Source organism: Heterodontus francisci, chromosome 20, assembly GCF_036365525.1.
Source record: "Heterodontus francisci isolate sHetFra1 chromosome 20, sHetFra1.hap1, whole genome shotgun sequence".
Classification (NCBI taxonomy): Eukaryota; Metazoa; Chordata; class Chondrichthyes; order Heterodontiformes; family Heterodontidae; genus Heterodontus; species Heterodontus francisci.
This window is the reverse complement of record NC_090390.1, coordinates 33,413,134-33,433,755: the sequence shown is the minus strand read 5'-3', so window position 1 is coordinate 33,433,755 and position 20,622 is coordinate 33,413,134. Positions and strand designations below refer to the sequence as shown.

Sequence of the window (20,622 nt, the reverse complement as noted above, 5' to 3'; positions counted from 1 at the left end):
CACCATCTCATGGGCAATTAGGGATGGACAATAAATGCTGGCCTAGCCAGTGATGCCCACATCCAATGAAACAAATAAAAAAAAATTGAGCCATAACAGCAACAACTATAACACCTTTAACCTAATAAAATGTCCCAAGGCACTTCCCAGGAGCGTAAAAAGCAAAATTTGACACTGAGCCACATAAAGAGATATTAGGGTAGATAACCAAAAGCTTGGTCATGGAGATAGGTTTTAAGTAACTTCAGAAAAGGGGAAAGAGAGGTAGAGAGACGGAGAGGTTTAGAGAGGGAATTCCAGCGATTAAGGATCAGGCAACTGAAGGCACTGTCACTAATAGCGGATGATTAAAATCAGGGACGTTCAAGAGGCCAAAATTAGAGGAGCGCAGATATCTTGGAGGGTTTGGGCCTGGAGGCATCTACAGAGGTAGGGACGAGTGAGTTCATGGAGGGATTTGAAAACGAGGAAGGGAATTTTAAAATTGAGGTGTTGCTTAATTGGGAGACAGTTTAGGTCAGAGAGCACAGGAGTGGTGGGGAAATGGGGCTTGGTGTAAGTAAGAACAGGAACAACAGAGTTTCGGATGATTTCAAGTTTATGGAGGGTAGAATGTGGGAGGCCAGCCAGGAGTGCGTTGGAATAGTCGAGAGGTAACAAAGGATTGGTGAGAGTTTTCAACAGCAGTTAGTAGAGTCGGGCGATGTTACGGAGATGGAAGTAGGTGGTCTTAGTGATGGCGGGTATATGTACTTGAAGCTTATCTTGAGGTCCTAAGGGGTGGTGCCCAGAACTGCTCACATTACTCCAGGTGTGGTCTAACTAGGGCTTTGTATAGCTGTAGCATGACTCCTATCCCCTTGTATTCTAGTCTTCTAGTTATAAAGGCCTGTTCATGACATTTTAATCATCTATGTACCTGGATCCCCAAGTTTCTGTGGACCTCAACTGTTTTTAGCTTTTCACCATTTAGACAGTCCCCTGTTCTATCCATTTTAGGTCCAAAGTAGATGACCTCAAATTTGCCTACATTGAAATCCATTTCCCACAGTTTTGCCCATTCACTTAACCTATAAATATCTCTTTGTAATGTTACACTTCCATCCACACTGCTTACAGTGCCACCTATATTTGTGGCATCAGCAAATTTAGATTATGTAGCTTTCTATTCCATCATCTGGGTCTGAGTCTGGGTCTTCCAGTGTTTGCTCCTTGTTTTAAAATGCAAGGCCAGCTCTCAGCTTGGACCTCCTTGAGGCATGTGATACACATGTTGATCTCATTTACGTTCTCATATGGCGGTTTAAAACGAACCTCAGCCATAAAATTTCAGCACTGGTAACCTTTACTATCATTCAGTAGTGAAGCTTGTCTTCAAGATCATATTCTAGCAGATCTGGAACTGTTTCCCTAGTGAAGGGGTTAGGTAACACAACGTGTGCTTTGTCTTAGGTGCAAATGAACCTGCCTCGTGTCCCTCCTTTGATTCCATTCCTCCTCCTTCAAAATAAGAGGATTGCATAGAATCATACAGCATAGAAAGAGGCCATTCAGCTCATTGTACCTGAAATCATATTTGAAAGAGCTATCCAATTAGTCACACTCTCTTGCTCTTTACCCATTACCTTGCAAATGTTTCCTTTTCAAAGTATGTATGTATTTCCCTTTTGAAAATGACTATTAAATCTGTTTCCAGCACCCTTTCAGACAGTGAAATACAGATCATACCAACTCATGTTAAAACATTTCTCATTGCCTCCTCTGGCTCTTTTTGTGAACTATCTTAAATCTATGTCCTATGGTTGACGACCCGCCCACTAGTAGAAACAGTTTCTCTTTATTTACTTCATCAAAACTCTCCACAATTTTGAACGCCCCTATTAAATCTCCCCTTAAGCTTCTCTGACCTATGGAGAACAAGGAGAAAGCCAGCTTCTCGAATTAATCACACCAGTAATGGTGGAGCTGGATGGCATGTAAGAGAAATGGAGAAAAAGAACATGACCGCTGAGCAACTTTACCCAGCCAATCTCATTGGTATAAATCCTTTAATGGCAAAGGCAGCCCCCTTTTTTCCTCCTCTCCAACCCCTTCACAAACAGCTGGTGGTATTGACTCAGAGAACATGAGCACCCAGACTAGGTCTATCCGTCCGCTAGAGAGATACATGGCCATCGATATAGTTTTGAGTCTGGTGTACGAGGAAAATCGTGTTTATGCTTTCAGCAATTTCTATGAGCTCAGACTGAAGATATTGAAGGGGAGTCATTTGGCTTCCCAATTATTATAGCTTTGCCACAGAACTAGAGGCTATAGAGTCTCTTTTTATCTGCCCCGTCCCCACCCGCTTTCCCCCCGCTCTAAGGCACCATGGTGCATGTATTCTCTGCATTGATGGCATGCTCTCCTCGTCTCAAACACCTGTTTAATCTGGAAAAAAAGGTTCTTTTCAAACATCTGAGTGGTTTCCAACCGACATGGGCTGGCTCCAAACAGGGATAAAAAAAAGTTTGAAAGGAAGGCTCATGCTACCTTTGCAGCCTCAATGCCAGCCTAAATCATAGATTTCCCCACCACAAACCAGGTTTTAATTCTCCGGAAGAGAAGTTATAACTTCCACTATTTTATTTAATGTTTAAAAGCAGTGAGTGGTTTATGAAATAAAAACAAGAAATGCTGGAACCACTCAGCAGGTCTGGCAGCATCTGTGGAAAGAGAAGCAGAGTTAACGTTTCGGGTCCATGACCCTTCATCAGAAGTGAGTGGTTTATGAATGTGGACTGAAAAGGGCTGGAACAAAAAAAAAAATTATCGAGATAAGTACTGTTATAAAAGTCAGTAATGCGCAAAGGGACTTGTCTAACTACATGCAACTGGTCTCCAGTAGTAAGAACCTGAGTTGACTGCATATGCACAGGTTTGTATTACTGAGATTATTCCACTCATCTGAATATACTGATGGGCAACCAGCTGGCGAACCCCCTGAAGTATTCTTGTGGATCCCTAGGGGACTGCAGACCCCTGGTTGAGAACACTCGTTTCGGCTACTGATGGTAGAAAGCTGAAAGCAAAAACAACTGGATAAAATAGTATGTATTGCTAATTGCATAGTAATTGAGTATTTAATTGTGTTTAGGTGGTGGGCATTAACTTCAGATTCACTTGTGCTCCTATATATAGGAGCAGACTGAAACTATAGTTGATGGGTTCGGAAGTACATGTTTGTAATGTGTATCTCTGTAAATAAAAACCTATAAAGTGTGTAAAGATTAGTTCCTAGCCTTATCCTTTATTGCCTGGCTTTCTGGAATAGAATATGCATCTTAATAAAATTTCTGTTCTCCGTTGCAGGTTGTGGATATGCTTTAGCTTATTCACCAGCCATATCGATTGTGGGACAGTACTTCTGTAAGAGGAAAGCTATGGCTTATGGGTTGGCCATGTCAGGAAGTGGAATTGGGACTTTTGTTTTGGCCCCAGTGGTTCAGCTGCTGATTGAACAGTATTCCTGGCGTGGGGCATTACTCATCCTCGGAGGCCTTGTAGCTAATATTTGTGTCTGCGGTGCTTTGCTGCGGCCCCTCAGTCTTGTAGAGGATCTGCCCAGTTCCACCATAAGCAATGTTGCAAGCAGTAAATCTTCTGAGGAATGCAGCTATAAAACACAATGCGATGACCCTCAACTGCCCTGCCCTTCTGTAGATTCAAACTTCATCAGAAAAGACAGGGGTGAAAAGCAACCCTGTGGCTGTTGTCCATCATATAAAGAATACGCCTTCCTCCTGACGTCAGACTTCCTTGTATTTGCTGCGTCGCTGCTGTTCTTGGCCTATGGCTGCAGCACTCCTTTTGTGCATCTTGTACCATATGCGGTAAGCGCTGGGGTCAGCCAGCAACAAGCAGCCTTCTTAATGTCAATACTAGGCATCGTAAACATTATTGGCAACATTTCATTTGGCTGGTTAACGGACAGAAGGTAAGGATTTAAAAAAAAATTGATGTTATTCTGCACTGGAATGATAAGACTCATAGGCTATAGGATAAATTGCAGCATTAGTGGCTCTGAGATCATTGTCAGTGGTAGGAAGTGCCGAGAGTCTCAGCCTCAGACCAGGGCAGGATTTTCTGCTCAATTTATACTGATTTTGCTGTGTAACGTCACTGGATTAGGATAGAAAATGCAGTCTTCCAGCTCCCCATCACTTCCAGAATTATCCATTAGACACGATCATGAACGTATGATACACCATCATACACCCGATAGGTGAGTGTGTTATCATGCTGTTCAATGTCCGAACTCTCTCATCTGGCGTATTTCCCACCACTTGTCCCTAGGAAGGATTGTTTTGAACATTTTTAGCTTACATCTTGAACCTATTAGCTCCAAACCACAAATGCTGAAAAATCTATTTTAATAGACTATAGTTTAACAAATTCAGCTTATCCCATTGATCCACATACCTCCATTTTGTCTCTTTTTCTCTTTTTTACCAGTCTCTCTGTTTTTTAAATTTTATTTTCTACTTTTTGATACCATGCTTTACTAATTAACTAGTATACTTCCTTCATTCTTTCCATTGTCTTGATCAGAATGTAAATTTTTCAAAGACTGGATCTTAATAAACCCAAATGCATCGCTGAAGGCCATTTCTACTAGCTAATCAAAAGTGGATGGTATAAAGATTGATATGGTTACATTAACAGATGTTGGCAGTGTCGATAGTACTAAACCGAGAGAATATGTGCACAGCACTAGAAGAATCAATGCATATTGTTGTGGCCGAGTAGAGAGGGCTTTATTGTGTACCTGGGATGCTAAATGATATCATTGGATGCCAGGAATAAAAGTCTTCCATTCCTCACTACAGATGTCAGTTAATCCTATCCAATCCAAAGAGTTTCAAAATGTTTCCTGAATTCGCTGTACAAATGGTTGGAGAAGGGTGATGATTCTGAGTGAAAATGGATTATTCTTTTAATGTTCAACCGGGCTGCATTATTTAACAATGAGTAAAGTTAAAGGAAAAACTGGAAACACTGAGCAGGTCAGGCAACAACTCTGGAGAGAGAAACAGAGTCAATGGCTAGAATTTTGCGGCTAGGTTACAGGTCCTGACATCAGGACCGGAAGCGGTCGGCGACTTCTGTTCGGGCATTGAGCCGCACGCAATCTTACAGTAGCTGGCCAGTTAGCAATAGGGAGGCGCGGGGACTGTCCACTCATAGTGCAGAGGCAGAAAGCAAGGCAGCGTCAGCTGACGCCACTCCAGGTTTTGGCGCCATATTTAAAGGGCTGCCAGCCCTGCATTCACTGTGGACTGCCTCCCAGGCCCTACTGAGTGCCTGCCAACCACTGGTGACTGACTGCCTGGAAATCAGAAATTTAAACAGAAACCTGTAGCTACAAGGGCAGATGGACTCCAGGTGGCCTCATGATTCAGTGCTGCCTCCCTCCAGGCTGCAAGGGCAAGGCTGGAGGTTCTCTTCCACAAGGACAGGCAAAGGAGACTGGCCTGTCTGATGAAGCAACTCTGTACAGAGATTGCAGAGGAGGTCAACAGGCATGGAGTCACCCCATGAACCTGGATACAGTGCCGCAAGCACCTCAGTGACCATATTCGGGTCTGCCAAGGTGAGGAGTCATTGCTGCCCTCCACAAGCTCCCTGGAGAGTGACCGCATGCAGGAGACATTCGTGTGCCCTCATCAAGGTTTGCTGGGGCCCCACTGGCATAGGCGTTGTGCTTGTCTCCACAGGGAAACTAACAGTGTTCAACTTTGTGCTTGCAGGAGAGGAGAGCCCATAATACAAAGGGCCAAGACAGGCGGAGGGGTGCTGTCTTTGTCCATCCTGACCCTCATGGAGGAGGAGGCCTTGGAACTGGCAGGGCAGCATGGGGGCCGCTCTCCAGCTGATGGCGAAGCAAGAGTATCAATGCAAGAAGGTGAGTGAGCGAATGCAGGGGCTCAAGGGTCCATCTGGCACACATGAGGCACAGTGTTCATGTGTGTCGCTGGGCACAAGGAGCTCCACAGTGGGGATAGTTGGGATGATGCAATGGGAAGCCCTTAACCTTTCAATCTGTATGTTCTCTCAAGCAGGGCAGAGTTATGCTGAAGTGTGGACAGCTGGCGAGACCAGTGGCCGGCCAGCTGCCTCTGAGGAGGAGGAGATATCCTCAAAGGGTGCATTGTCATATCATTCCCTCGCATCCTCCACCAGGTCAGATACTCTCATGTCGGTGAGTATTTGTTCACACTGAGAATAGGCCACACAACCTGGTGAGCACAGCACGGACACCAACAAGCAGCTGATAGAGGCTGTGAAGGCCGAGGCCACTGATAGTTGGAGGACTGTGGGGGGCCAGGCCCATGCTGCGCCCCAGGCTAATGACATGCCTCTGACCTCATTGGCAACATGGCAAATGCTGCAGCTGCAGCGAGAGTGAAGGGAACATCTGGCAGAGCTTCCAGAGACTATGTGCTCCCATGCGTGGACGATGGAGGAATCCATTCAGGCCGTGAATGCTACCATGTCTCTGGTGTGTGTGAACATGGCTTTCTCCATGCAGAGGTTGGCAACCCTCATGGAGAGCCTGATCCAGCAGACCACCTGGTCACCTGGAGTCTCTGCGAGGTCCTCGTCCTCCTCAGGTCAGCAGGTTGGTACAAGTGTGCCTTGCAAGGGAGGAAGAGTGGCTGCTTTCAGCATCTGGGGGGCTCCTCCCAGGGCACTCCTGATGTGGACAGCGCCACTTCAGCCCTTCTACCGGTGGCACCATTGCCTCAAGTAGCCGCGATGATAGAAGACGATCCTGAACCATGTCGGTACCTCCCTGGCATGGCATACAGGCTCTCTCAATGGCTGGCTGAGAGATTCAGCACTGACCTCCCACTTGCTTGCTGCCTCCTTTAACCAGGCGACACTCTGAAGCCCCTTGGTTCCTGTCCACCATTGGTAAGGTTTAAAATGCGCCGTAAAATTGTGGTCAGTTGGCCAGTTAAGTGCCTTAATTACTTTCCTGCCACATCAATGTGCAAAGTCTACCCTCCATGTCAGCTGTTTTTGGTAAAATGCAGAAACGATGGGCTGGATTTTAGGCCTGGCGGACTGGAGCTTTCCACTGACGTAAAGGTCGATGGCGAACCCGCTTTGGCCCGGCCTGGGGATCCGACCAGCATTTTACAGGTCTCCGGGCTTTAAATCTTCAGAGGCAGGACATCCACCCGCTTGAGGGAGGAAGTCCCGCCTCAATGAGCTGCTGCCCAATCATCGGGCCGGCACCTCTTAGTCCCAGCAGTGCCACCAGGAGCGGTGGCCACTGCTGGGACTACAGACCAGTTGAGGACATGGAGCCAGTACCGAGTTAAGTTTGATTTGAGCAAGTGTGGTCATTTGAGTGGTAGGGGGCGTCTTCGGTCCTGGGGGTAGTTGGGAAAGCGGGGGTGGCCCTCACTCGGGCACCCTGTGCCTGATTGTCAGCCCCCCCCTCTCCCCAGTATGCTGGAAGGCCGCCAGGTATCGCTGAATGGCCTTTCACGTCTACCAGACGCCAACTTGCCATGGGTAAAATACCCATGGAGGCGGGTGAAGGCCCTTAAGTGGCCGTTAAGTGGCCAATTAAGGGCCTCAATTGGCCTGGGGTGGGTGGTCCGGTCTGGGGCGGAGGCAGGTGCAGGGTGGGAAAGCCTCCCGGAGCCTCCTGCTCCATTTTATGCCAGCTCCCCCCCCCCACCCGTCCCCGCCACCATCTGGCATGCTGGGGTGGCGTAAAACTCCGGCCTTCCTTTCTGAATTTATGTCTCCCTCTCCCCTGCCTCTGAATCCATCCAAAATGGCTATGTAAAATTCTGGCCAGTGTTTCAAGTTCATGGATGACCTTTCATCTGAACTGATTTTTATATATTTTTTCTACTAAACTGATAAGTTGTCTCTGGATATAACGTGGCATGGCAATACATGACACCACAATGTCGCAGCGGCGACAGGGAGAGCGAGGTGGCAGCTGGGTAAGTAAGTCCTATATATTTGGGCAGCGGCTGAACCCGAGACACTACACCTGTAGTGTCTCCCACCCGCCCTCCTCCTCTAACCAAAAAAAAAGGACTCGGTGGTGTGCAGATAAGGTAAGGCTTTTTCTATTTATTTTTTTTTCGTGTGATTGGTAAAAACTTTTCGTTCCTTTTTCATTTATCTAAGTTAAGCTTAAGATTGAAAATGGCAGGAGATCTCAGACCCGTGTTATGCTCCTCTTGCTCAATGTGGGAGCTCAGGGACACGACTGATGTCCCTGACTCCTTCACGTGCTGGAAGTGTGTCCAGCTGCAGCTCTTGTTAGACTGCATGACGGCTCTGGAGCTGCGGATGGACTCACTTTGGAGCATCCGCGATGCTGAGGAGGTCGTGGATAGCACGTTTAGCGAATTGGTCACACCGCAGATTAGGATTGCTGAGGGAGAAAGGGATTGGGTGACCAAAAGGCAGAGAAAGAGCAGGAAGGCAGCGCAGGTGTCCCCTGCGGTCATCTCCCTCCAAAACAGGTATACCGTTTTGGATACTGTTGAGGGAGATGGCTCATCAGGGGAAGGTAGCAGTAGCCAGGTTCATGGCACCGTGGCTGGCTCTGCTGTTCGGAAGGGCGGGAAAAAGAGTGGAAGGGCTATAGTCATAGGGGATTCGATTGTAAGGGGAGTAGATAGGCGGTTCTGTGGTCGAAAACGAGACTCCCGAATGGTATGTTGCCTCCCAGGTGCACGGGTCAGGGATGTTTCAGATCGGCTGCAGAACATTCTGAAAGGGGAGGGTGAACAGCCAGTTGTCGTTGTGCACATAGGCACCAATGATATAGGTAAAAAAACGGGATGAGGTCCTACAAGCAGAATTTAGGGAGTTAGGAGCCAAGTTAAAAAGTAGGACCTCAGAGGTAGTAATCTCAGGATTGCTACCAGTGCCACGTGATAGTCAGAGTAGAAATGAAAGAATAGTCAGGATGAATGCGTGGCTTGAGAGATGGTGCAGGAGGGAGGGGTTCAGATTTTTGGGACATTGGGACCGGTTCTGGGGGAGGTGGGACTATTACAAATTGGACGGTCTACACTTGGGCCAGACTGGAACCAATGTACTTGGGGGTGCTTTTGCTAACGCTGTTGGGGAGGGTTTAAACTAATGTGGCAGGGGGATGGGAACCATATGAGGAGGTCAGTGGACATTAAGGAGGTAGTAACTAAAGCCTGTAAGGAACTAGATAATGAAGTCAGCGTGACTAAGGGAAAGAGTAGACAGGGAGCAGATGATGAACGAAAAGGGACTGGTGGTCTGAGGTGCATTTGCTTTAATGCAAGAAGTGTAGTAGGTAAGGCAGATGAACTTAGGGCTTGGATTAGTACCTGGGAGTATGATGTTATTGCTATTACTGAGACTTGGTTGAGGGAAGGGCATGATTGGCAACTAAATATCCCAGGATATCGATGCTTCATGCGGGATAGAGAGGGAGGTAAAAGGGGTGGAGGAGTGGCATTACTGGTCAAAGAGGATATCACAGCTGTACTGAAGGAGGGCACTATGGAGGACTCGAGCAGTGAGGCAATATGGGTAGAACTCAGAAATAGGAAGGGTGCGGTAACAATGTTGGGGCTGTACTACAGGCCTCCCAACAGCGAGCGTGAGATAGAGGTACAAATATGTAAACAGATTATGGAAAGATGTAAGAGCAACAGGGTGGTGGTGATAGGAGATTTTAATTTTCCCAACATTGACTGGGATTCACTTAGTGTTAGAGGTCTAGATGGAGCAGAATTTGTAAGGAGCATCCAGGACGGTTTTCTAGAGCAGTATGTAAATAATCCAACTAGGGAAGGGGCCATACTGGACCTGGTGTTGGGGAATGAGCCCGGCCAGGTGGTTGAAATTTCAGTAGGGGACGACTTTGGGAATAGTGATCACAATTCCGTAAGTTTTAGAATACTCATGGACAAAGACGAGAGTGGTCCTAAAGGAAGAGTGCTAAATTGGGGGAAGGCCAACTATACCAAATTTTAAAGAGAGGTTGATTAGCGTGCAGGAGAGACATGTTCCTGTGAAAATGAGGGATAGAAATGGCAAGATTAGGGAACCATGGATGACAGGTGAAATTGTGAGACTAGCTAAGAGGAAAAAGGAAGCATACATAAGGTCTAGGAGGCTGAAGAAAGACGAAGCTTTGAAAGAATATCGGGAATGTAGGACCAATCTGAAACGAGGAATTAAGAGGGCTAAAAGGGGTCATGAAATATCTTTAGCAAACAGGGTTAAGGAAAATCCCAAAGCCTTTTATTCATATATAAGGAGCAAGAGGGTAACTGGAGAAAGGATTGGCCCACTCAAGGACAAAGGAGGAAAGTTATGCGTGGAGTCAGAGAAAATGGGTGAGATTCTAAACGAGTACTTTGCATCGGTATTCACCGAGGAGAGGGACATGACGGATGTTGAGGTTAGGGACAGATGTTTGATTACTCCAGGTCAAGTCGGCATAAGGAGGGAGGAAGTGTTGGGTATTCTAAAAGGCATTAAGGTGGACAAGTCCCCAGGTCCGGATGGGCTCTATCCCAGGTTACTGAGGGAAGCGAGAGAGGAAATAGCTGGGGCCTTAACAGATATCTTTGCAGCATCCTTAATCACGGGTGAGGTCCCGGAGGACTGGAGAATTGCTAATGTTGTCCCCTTGTTTAAGAAGGGTAGCAGGGATAATCCAGGTCATTATAGACCGGTGAATCTGACGTCAGTGGTAGGGAAGCTGCTGGAGAAGATACTGAGGGATAGGATATATTCCCATTTGGAAGAAAATGGGCTTATCAGTGATAGGCAACATGGTTTTGTGCAGGGAAGGTCATGTCTTACCAACTTAATAGAATTCTTTGAGGAAGTGACAAAGTTGATTGATGAGGGAAGGGCTGTAGATGTCATATACATGGACTTCAGTAAGGCGTTTGATAAGGTTCCCCATGGTAGGCTGATGGAGAAAGTGAAGTCGCATGGGGTCCAGGGTGTACTAGCTAGATGGATAAAGAACTGGCTGGGCAACAGGAGACAGAGAGTAGCAGTGGAAGGGAGTTTCTCAAAATGGAGACGTGTGACCAGTGGTGTTCCACAGGGATCCGTGCTGGGACCACTGTTGTTTGTGATATACATAAATGATTTGGAGGAAAGTATAGGTGGTCTGATCAGCAAGTTTGCAGACGACACTAAGATTGGTGGAGTAGCAGATAGTGAAGGGGACTGTCAGAGAATACAGCAGAATATAGATAGATTGGAGAGTTGGGCAGAGAAATGGCAGATGGAGTTCAATCAGGGCAAATGCGAGGTGATGCATTTTGGAAGATCCAATTCAAGAGTGAACTATACAGTAAATGGAAGAGTCCTGGGGAAAATTGGTGTACAGAGAGATTTGGGTGTTCAGGTCCATTGTTCCCTGAAGGTGGCAACGCAGGTCAATAGAGTGGTCAAGAAGGCATACGGCATGCTTTCCTTCATCGGACGGGGTATTGAGTACAAGTGTTGGCAGGTCATGTTACAGTTGTATAAGACTTTGGTTCGGCCACATTTGGAATACTGCGTGCAGTTCTGGTCGCCACATTACCAAAAGGATGTAGATGCTTTGGAGAGGGTGCAGAGGAGGTTCACCAGGATGTTGCCTGGTATGGAGGGTGCTAGCTATGAAGAGAGGTTGAGTAGATTAGGATTATTTTCATTAGAAAGACGGAGGTTGAGGGGGGACCTGATTGAGGTGTACAAAATCATGAGAGGTATAGACAGGGTGGATAGCAAGAAGCTTTTTCCCAGAGTGGGGGACTCAATTACTAGGGGTCACGAGTTCAAAGTGAGAGGGGAAAAGTTTAGGGGGTATATGTGTGGAAAGTTCTTTACGCAGAGGGTGGTGGGTGCCTGGAACGCGTTGCCAGCGGAGGTGGTAGACGCGGGCACGATAGCGTCTTTTAAGATGTATCTAGACAGATACATGAATGGGCAGGAAGCAAAGAGATACAGACTCTTAGAAAATAGGCGACATGTTTAGATAGAGGATCTGGATCGGCGCAGGCTTGGAGGGCCGAAGGGCCTGTTCCTGTGCTGTAATTTTCTTTGTTCTTTGTTCTTTGTAATACCTTTTTTCTTAATAAATCAGGTTATAAGCTCATTTTTAAGGATTTTATAGCAAGACTTTTCTTTTATTCTAATACATGTACTTAGATTTTTAAACTTTTTTAGTGAAATTTTATCACTCTCTGGTTCTGAACTTTTCTAAAATAGTTTGGTATTTTAAGGTACATGAAATTATGATAGTTACCACATTTAAAATCAAATACTTACACCTTGCCCATCATCCCCAATATTACTGACCTGACTTTTAAAAAATGCATTAGTAAACACCTTTCATGTTGCCCCAAAACGCTACACAATTAATTATTTTTGATTCATGGTTACTAATATGGGAAAACATAGCAACCATTTTACACACAGTAAGGTCTCACAAAACAGCAATGACTGGTTTAACTGTTTTGGCACTGTTGGATAAGGGGTGAATGTTGACCAGGACACAGAGCCAATCTTTTCTTTTCAAAAGAGTGCCATAGGATCTTTCATATTCACTTGAAAAGGCAGATGTGGCCTCTGTTTAACATCTCATCTGAGACCGCACTTCTGACAATGCAACACTCCCTCACTGCTACACAGAGATGCCAGCCTCTGCTCAAGTCCTCCAGCCCCAAACAGCCCACTTCTACCTTCTTCCCAAAATCCACAAGCAGGACTGCCCCAGTATACTCATTGTTTCATCTTGTTCTTGCCCCACGGAACTTATTTCTTCCTATAGCGACTCTTTTTTTTCTCCCCTTGTCCAGTCTCTTCCCACCTATATTAAAAGCAAAATACTGCGGATGCTGGAAATCTGAAATAAAAACAAGAAATGCTGGAACCACTCAGCAGGTCTGGCAGCATCTGTGGAAAGAGAAGCAGAGTTAACGTTTCAGGTCAGCGACCCTTCTTGTTTTTATCTCTTCCCACCTATGTCTGTGACTCTTCAAGTGTCCTTTGCCACTTTAACAGTATCCAGTTTCTGACCCAACTGTCTCTATTTCATTATAGATGTCTGATCCCTCTACATCTCCATCAACCTTTGTTACCTTTACAACCACCCAGACTCAACATCGATTTCAAGCGTTTCAGATCATAACCTCTGCCCCCATTTCTTTGGAAAGCAAGTGCTGGTAATGATTCTGCCTTTTGTCATTTTCAGCTCTTCCAGAAACATCTTTTTCTTTGCACCATCATCCATTTTGTCATTTAATTTCTCCTGCCTTCTCTGTACTTGCTTAAAGCCTACTACATCTTTAACTTTTTCCAGTTCTGATGATGAACAGATGGGAAATGGCTTGGGTAACTTCCACTTCCACACATGGTGTTTTAATTCCTGAGTGCTTTAGGGTCAGATAAACAGACAGGCAACAGATTTTCCTGTAGGTATTTTTTTTAAAAAGATAAATATTTATTCAAACAATACCCAAAAATGTTTGCAACCTCACCCACTCATACATTTACAACAGACACACACACAAGAAAAGATAAGAGGGTAGCATGCAATTAGTGGCCAATTGTTGTCAAAGAGTTTGTTGTTTAAAACCTTCAGAGTTACTTCCCAGGAGGGAATCTTATAACAGTGCAGGCCTGAATGTTCCTTGTTTTGCAACTGTTGAAATGTCATAGACTCCTTTGGTCCAAACTCAGTCTGAATTTGGTGGTGAAAGTCCTGGTCTCAGATACGGGTTTTTTCAAGGTCACCTTGCAATTTCTGGGCCTCAGTAGTTTTAGATGTTGATGACAGACTTCTTGCTTAAGCTGGATTGATCTCACAGCTTTTCTGACTGGAATGGCTTTCTGACTCTCTCTCCTAAGTCTCTCAAAGATATACCTTCCTTTTAAGGTAAAAACTTATCAGCTTTCGGTTTCAGTCAGGTGACTCAAGACGCTGTCCCCTGGGGTGTTGATGCAATGTTCCAGAACGTGAGGACCATTGATACATAATGGTGTTTGAATGTGCTCCATTTTGACAACCTTGTCTTATTTCAGACCTCTAAACTTGACCTTGGCTTTGGTGTTATTCCGTCTGCAAAAGTTTTTTTTAGCCCAATTCTTGATGATAGGAGTTGTTAGCATGAAATGGTCTATTTTACAAGTCAATGTGCCCCCTCAAAGTGATTCCAGATGGTAATAATGGTCCCATCATCTGTAAACATGTTTATTGGCAGAACAGGGATCACCTGACCTCTCCATCCATGTTGCCCGGAAGCAAAGTGTCCATTTTCTTGTAGCTTAGTTCAACAGTTTGCTTTTATTTCATAATTCCTCGAGTTCATTTCATATTTCATCACTGTTCCCTCCGTGAGCATGACATTAACTCTGCTTCTCTCTCCACAGTTGCTGCCTGACCTGCTGAGTATTTCTAGCATTTTCTGTTTTCATTTCAAAGTAACTAAAAAGCCTTGAGTAGAGAAGAATGAAATGAGTGTTGTTGAACCTCATTATTATAAGATAATTACTGGTATCATGGTTCAAAGTCCACTTGAAAGATGTTTTATTTCATTTGTAGGGAAATGTTTGCTGTTATTTGGAGATTTGTATCAATCAAAGTTATTGTATCTAGTTTCTATATTAATGGGCTTAATCATTTCTAAATAGGAAAGAATGACATTTAGTAGTACTGCAATTGTCCATATTGAGTGTAATGAAACAGACCAGGCCATTAGGATTTTATTTGTTGCCCACTTTATCCAAACTGAATATTAGTATTTTTATTCTGGAAACCCTCTCTCTTTAAATCCGCAGGTTGTTGAAGAAGTATCGCAAATACTGTTACATTTTGACCATTGGGATGGATGGTCTCTGTTCTCTATTCATTCCCATTCTGAGATCTTTTCCACTCCTTGTTCCCTATTCAGTTCTTTATGGATACTTTGATGGGGCATATGTTGCTCTTATCCCAGTAGTAACGTCAGATATAGCAGGAAATGCTTTCCTCTCCTCTGCTCTGGGAATTGTGTACTTTATTCATGGGATACCTTATCTTATTGGACCACCAATAGCAGGTCAGTATTATAGCAGGTCAATCTATTAATGATTTTTTTTTATTGTAAGTGTGTTTTGAATTATTCACTGATTTATTTGACTATTTTAATATGTTTCAGCTAGAGACAATCAAACTGTAACATTTATACTCTTGCAATTAGCAGCAATTGAATGGAAAGACACCACAGGTCTCAATTGAAGGTGCAACCACCCAGGTTAGAACTAGGCTTTGCACTGAGTATGAATTCCTTAGCAGTGTGACAATAAAAGCACTGCTGAGCTTTTAGGCCAGTCAAATATGGGTGACGAGCAACACAGACACAGTAGGCCAAATGAGCTCTTTCTGTGCTGCAAACCTATATGGTTTTAGAAGGATAATGTTACTATTAGCTTATTTACTATTATCAGCCCAAATATTTGATATGTGATCCATTCATTCCCTGTGTTTCCAACATGCAGCCCACATTCCAGGAGAACCAAATTAATACATTTACCCAATGGGTCTAAACCTATCCATTCATCACTTCCACATGCTGCATGATAGACTGCAGAGCTGTCTTGTCAACAGTGACAGTTGTTCTAAAAAGATTGAGGGCAATTGAGTGCATCTTCAGTGCATTTCACCCACAGCCTCTTTAAAACCATGACTAGTTAGGAATTGATTTAACAGCTGACTCGCTCATGAATGATCCAACTTACTGGTTTTAATAGTAGGGGGATCGTGCTATACATCAATAGGTTATTGCTGCCAGAAAAGCTGTCTAGATCGACTTGCATGTCCAAACTAGCTTCCCGCCTAGGCTGTACCAATTATATTATCAAGGTGTCTGTACTTTTTTTAAGGGTTTGCAATAGGACAGCTGTAACTAAGCACAGATTTTCTTCAATACATCCTTTTTCACTTTGCAGGTTGGTTGGTGGATACAACAGGAAGTTATACAGCAGCTTTCCTTGTCAGTGGGTTGTCCATGCTAGTCAGCTCCATGTTGGTGATTTCTGCCGGTCTGATGAGGAAATGCAGAAGTTCAGATGACCTTCAGACTGCTGTCATAGAGTCAGATCCTAGCACTACAACTTTTCAGACTGCATCAAATGATCAAATCTAAAAATCATTTCGTAGAACATTGTTACATTAAAAAATACAGTCAAAAAATTGCTGGCACATAGAAAAGTCCTCAAAATATGGAAACATTTTAGTGTAGGCAATCTTGGTACTTGAGTAGCTATCAGTAAATATTTTGTTAATTCTTTCAATGCCAAAGTATTTTTATATATACATAAAATAGTTTTTTTTTAAACTTTCTATCTCCTTCATACATTCCACATGTTCCTATTGACTTGCTAACTGCATTTGCACAGGTCTCTTACAGTACCTCTTTTTCTTAAAAAAAAAAGGGCCTATGTGTAGACATGTGACTCCTATAAATGTACCAGATTTATAAGTGATGGTACATCTGCCCTGTGTTAGTTTTAATCCTCAGACCTCATGTTGACGTTGGGTCAACTGACATTTTTTTAAGACTGTGATCGATAGATTTTTGTTAGTTATGGTTGTCAAGGGATATGGAACAAAGGCGGGTAAATAGATTTTTAAGGCACAGATCAGCCATGATTTAATTAAACAGTTGAACACACTCGGGCTGAATACCTACTCCTGTTCCAATGCTGAAGTTCTCTGTGGATTGACTTGCTATTAATTATTTGTGTTTGGCTATTAAATTGCTTATAGAATCATAGAATGGTTACATCAGAGAAGGAGGCCATTCAGCCTGTCATGACCATGCTGGCTGTTTGCAAGAGCAACTCACCTCAATTGAAGGCCTCAATTGAATCTACCTTTGCCACACTCTCAGGCAGTGCATTCCAGATCCTAACCACTCTGCATAACAAAGGTTTTCCTCATGTAGCTGTTTCTTTTTTTGTTAATCACCTGATATCAGTTTCCACTGGTTCTCGATCCTTCTGCCTATCTACTCTGTCTAGATTTGTCTTGATTTTGAACACCTCTATCAAATCTCTTCTGAATCATTTCTCCTCCAAGGAGAACAGCCCCAGCTTCTCTAATCTAACCATGTAACTGAAGTTCCTCATCCCTGGAACCATTCTCATGATTCTTATCTGCACCCACTTTAATGCCTTCACATTTTTCCTAAAGTGTGGTGGCCAGAACTGGACACAGTACTCCAGTTGAGGTTGAACCAGTGTTTTATACAGCTTTATCACAAATTCCTTGTTTTTGTACTCTGTGCTCCTATTTATAAAGCCCGGGATCTTGTATGCTTTATTAACTGCTTTCTCAAGCTGCCCTGCCATCTTTAACGATTGTACACATATACTCCCAGGTCCCTCTCCTTCTGCACCCCCATTAGAGCTTCTCTGCTGGATCTGGAAAGCACTGCCTGAGAGTGTGATGAAGGCAGATTCAATTGAGGTCCCCAAAACAGAATTGGACAATTATCCGAAGAGAAAACAATTAGCAGGGCTACAGGGAAAAGGTGGTCGAATAGCACTAGGTGAGTTGCTCTTGCAGAGATCCAGCATGGACACGACAGGCTGAATGGCCTCCTTCTCTGCAGCATCTTCTTCCTTGGTAAGGACAGATGCAAAATACTCATTTAGTACCTGAGCCACCCCCTGTCTCCAGACGTAAATCCCCTTTCAGGTTCCTAATCAGCCCCACTCCTCCTTCTGCCACCTTTTTACTATTTATTTGCCTATAGAAGACTTTTGGATTCCCTTTTATGTTAGCTGCCAGTCTCTTACACTCTTTTTTTATGTTCTCTTATTTATTTTTTCACTTCCCCTCTGAACCTTCTATATTCAGCCTGGTTCTCAATTGTATTATGCACCTGACATCTGTCATATGCACCCTTTTTCTGCTTCATTTTACTCTCTGTCTCTTTTGTCATCCAAGGAGCTCTGAAGTTGTTTGCCCCACCTTTCCCCTGCATGGGAATGTATCTTGTCGGTACCCGAATTATCTCCTCTTTAAAGGCAGCCCACTGTTCCATTACAGTTTTGCTTGCCAAGCTTTGATTCCAAGCTAGTCCAAGCTTTATATGCACCAGAACTGTTCTCATCCCATTGAAGCTGGTTCTCCCCCAATTAATAATTTTACTCTGGAATAGTCCTCTTTTTCCATAGCCAACCTAGACCTTATGATACTACGATTACTGTCCCCTAAATGTTCTCCTACTGACACTTGATTCACTTGACCCACCTCATTCTCCAGAACCAGATCCAGCAATGTCTCTTTCCCCATTAGAATTGTACCCTTTATTTTATATTGCCTCTCCTCATTCTTCCTACCAAATTGAATCACTTCACACTTCTCTGAATTAAATATCATCTGCCGCTTGTCTGCCCATTCCACCAGTCTGTCTTTGTCGTCTTGAAGTTTATCACTATCCTTCTCACAGTTCACAATATTTGTGTCATCCACAAATTTTGAAATTATGCCCTGAACACCCAAGTCTAGGTCGTTCGATTCTGGGTACTGCCTGTGTGGAGTTTGCACGTTCTCCCTGTGTCTGCGTGGGTTTTCTCCGGGTGCTCCGGTTTCCTCCCACAAGCCAAAAGACTTGCAGGTTGATAGGTAAATTGGCCATTATAAATTGCCCCTAGTATAGGTAGGTGGTAGGGAAATATAGGGACAGGTGGGTAGGAATATGGAATTAGTGTAGGATTAGTATAAATGGGTGGTTGATGGTCGGCACAGACTCGGTGGGCCGAAGGGCCTGTTTCAGTGCTGTATCTCTATCTATCTCTCTCTAATATATAGCGAGAAAAGCAGGGGTCTGAACACTGACCCCTGTTGCACCTCACTATATACCTTTCGCTAGTCTGAAAACAACTGTTCACCACTACTCTCTGTTTCCTGTCACTCCGCCAATTGTGTATCCATGCTGCTAATGTTCCTTCTATTCCATGAGTTCGAAATTTGCTGACAAGCCTGTTATATGGCATTTTACTGAATGCCCTTTGAAAGTCCATGTACATCACATCAACCGCATTAACCTCATCAACCCTCTCTGTTAGCTCATCAAAAAACTCATACAAGTTAGTTAAACACTATTTGTGCTTAACAAATCTATGCTGGCTTTTCTTAATCACATTTGTCCAAGTGACTGTTAATTTTGTCCCGAATATATTGTTTCTAAAAGCTTTCCCACCACCGAGGTTAAACCGACTGGCCTGTATTTGCTGGGCTTATTCTTACATCCTTTTTTAAATAGGTGTGTAACAGTTGCAATTCTCCAGTCTTCTGGCACGACCCTTATATCTAAGGAGGATTGGAAGATTATGGCCAGTGCCTCTGCAATTTCCATCCTTACTTCCTTCAGTATCCTTGGATGCATCTCATCTAGTCCCGATGACTTATCAACTTTAAGTACAGCCAACCTATCTAATACCTGCTCTTTATCAATTTTTAGCCCATCCAGTGTCTCAAACACCTTCTCTTTCACTATGACTTGGGCAGCATCTTCTTCCTTGATAAGGACGGATGCAAAGCACTCATTTAGTACCTTAGCCATACCCCCTGCCTCTATGCATAAATACCCGTTCAGGTCCCTAATCAGTTTCACTCCTCCTTCTGCCACCTTTTTACTATTTATATGCCTATGGAAGACTTTTGGATTCCCTTTTATGTTAGCTGCCAGTCTCTTATACTCTTTTGTTTGACATCTCTTATTTGCTTTTTTCACTTCCCCTCTGAACCTTCTATATTCAGCCTGGTTCTCAATTGTATTATCCACATCTTTCATATGCACCCATTATGTGCTTCATTTTACTCTCTGTCTTTTCCATCATCCAGGGAGCTCTGGATTTTTTTGTCCCAACTTTCCCCCGCATGGGAATGTATCTTGACGGTACCCAAACTATCTCCTCTTTAAAGGCAGCCCACTGTTCCATTACAGTTTTGCTTGCCAATCTTTGATTCCAATTTATCTGGCCCAGATCTGTTCTTACCCCATTGAAGCTGGCTCTCCCCCAATTAATTATTTTTACTCTGGATTATGCCTTGTCTTTTTCCATAACCAGCCTAAACATTATGATACTATGATCACTGTCTCCTAAATGTTTCCCTACTGACATTTGATTCACCTCATTCCCCAGAACCAGATCCAGCAATGTTTCCTTCCTTATTGTACTGGAAACATAGTGATGTAGAAAATCCTTATTTTGATTTATTTTGGCAAGCACTGTAACTTGTTACATTTATATATGGACTCCTGACGCTAAGGTAGGAATCATACAAGCATGAAGAAAAGCATGAGATTTGTCCTTTTATGTCAAGGAGGTCAGAAGTTATCACTGCAATTCCTGTTACAACGGCAAGGGGATTTGTTAGAACAGATCCTAATGCCGTCTTTTAGAATTTAGTAGCTTTGAATCTTGAAAAGGATTTCACCTCCAGTGCGGTCTTTTGTAATGACTGAGTAATAAGGCATCTTTCTTTTTTTTTTCTTTTGGGCCTCCTTATCTCGAGAGACAATGGATACGCGCCTGGAGGTGGTCAGTGGTTTG

At 43.9% G+C, this 20,622-nt stretch overlaps 1 protein-coding gene across 16 annotated transcripts in view; it reads left to right on the top strand.

Moving 5' to 3' along the window:
- LOC137380557 (monocarboxylate transporter 12-like) overlaps positions 1-16,391 on the top strand; it is a 112,993-nt gene extending 96,602 nt beyond the window's left edge. For 5 of the 16 annotated variants that reach the window (XM_068052555.1, XM_068052556.1, XM_068052554.1 and 2 more), the window contains 3 exons: positions 3,352-3,976; positions 14,854-15,113; positions 16,003-16,391. In XM_068052555.1, the coding sequence (XP_067908656.1) occupies positions 3,352-3,976; positions 14,854-15,113; positions 16,003-16,199 (1,082 nt within the window). In that variant the 3' untranslated portion in view covers positions 16,200-16,391. The other 11 variants (XM_068052560.1, XM_068052565.1, XM_068052566.1 and 8 more) reach the window with 9 other exon arrangements.
- Positions 16,392-20,622: the final 4,231 nt, after the last annotated feature.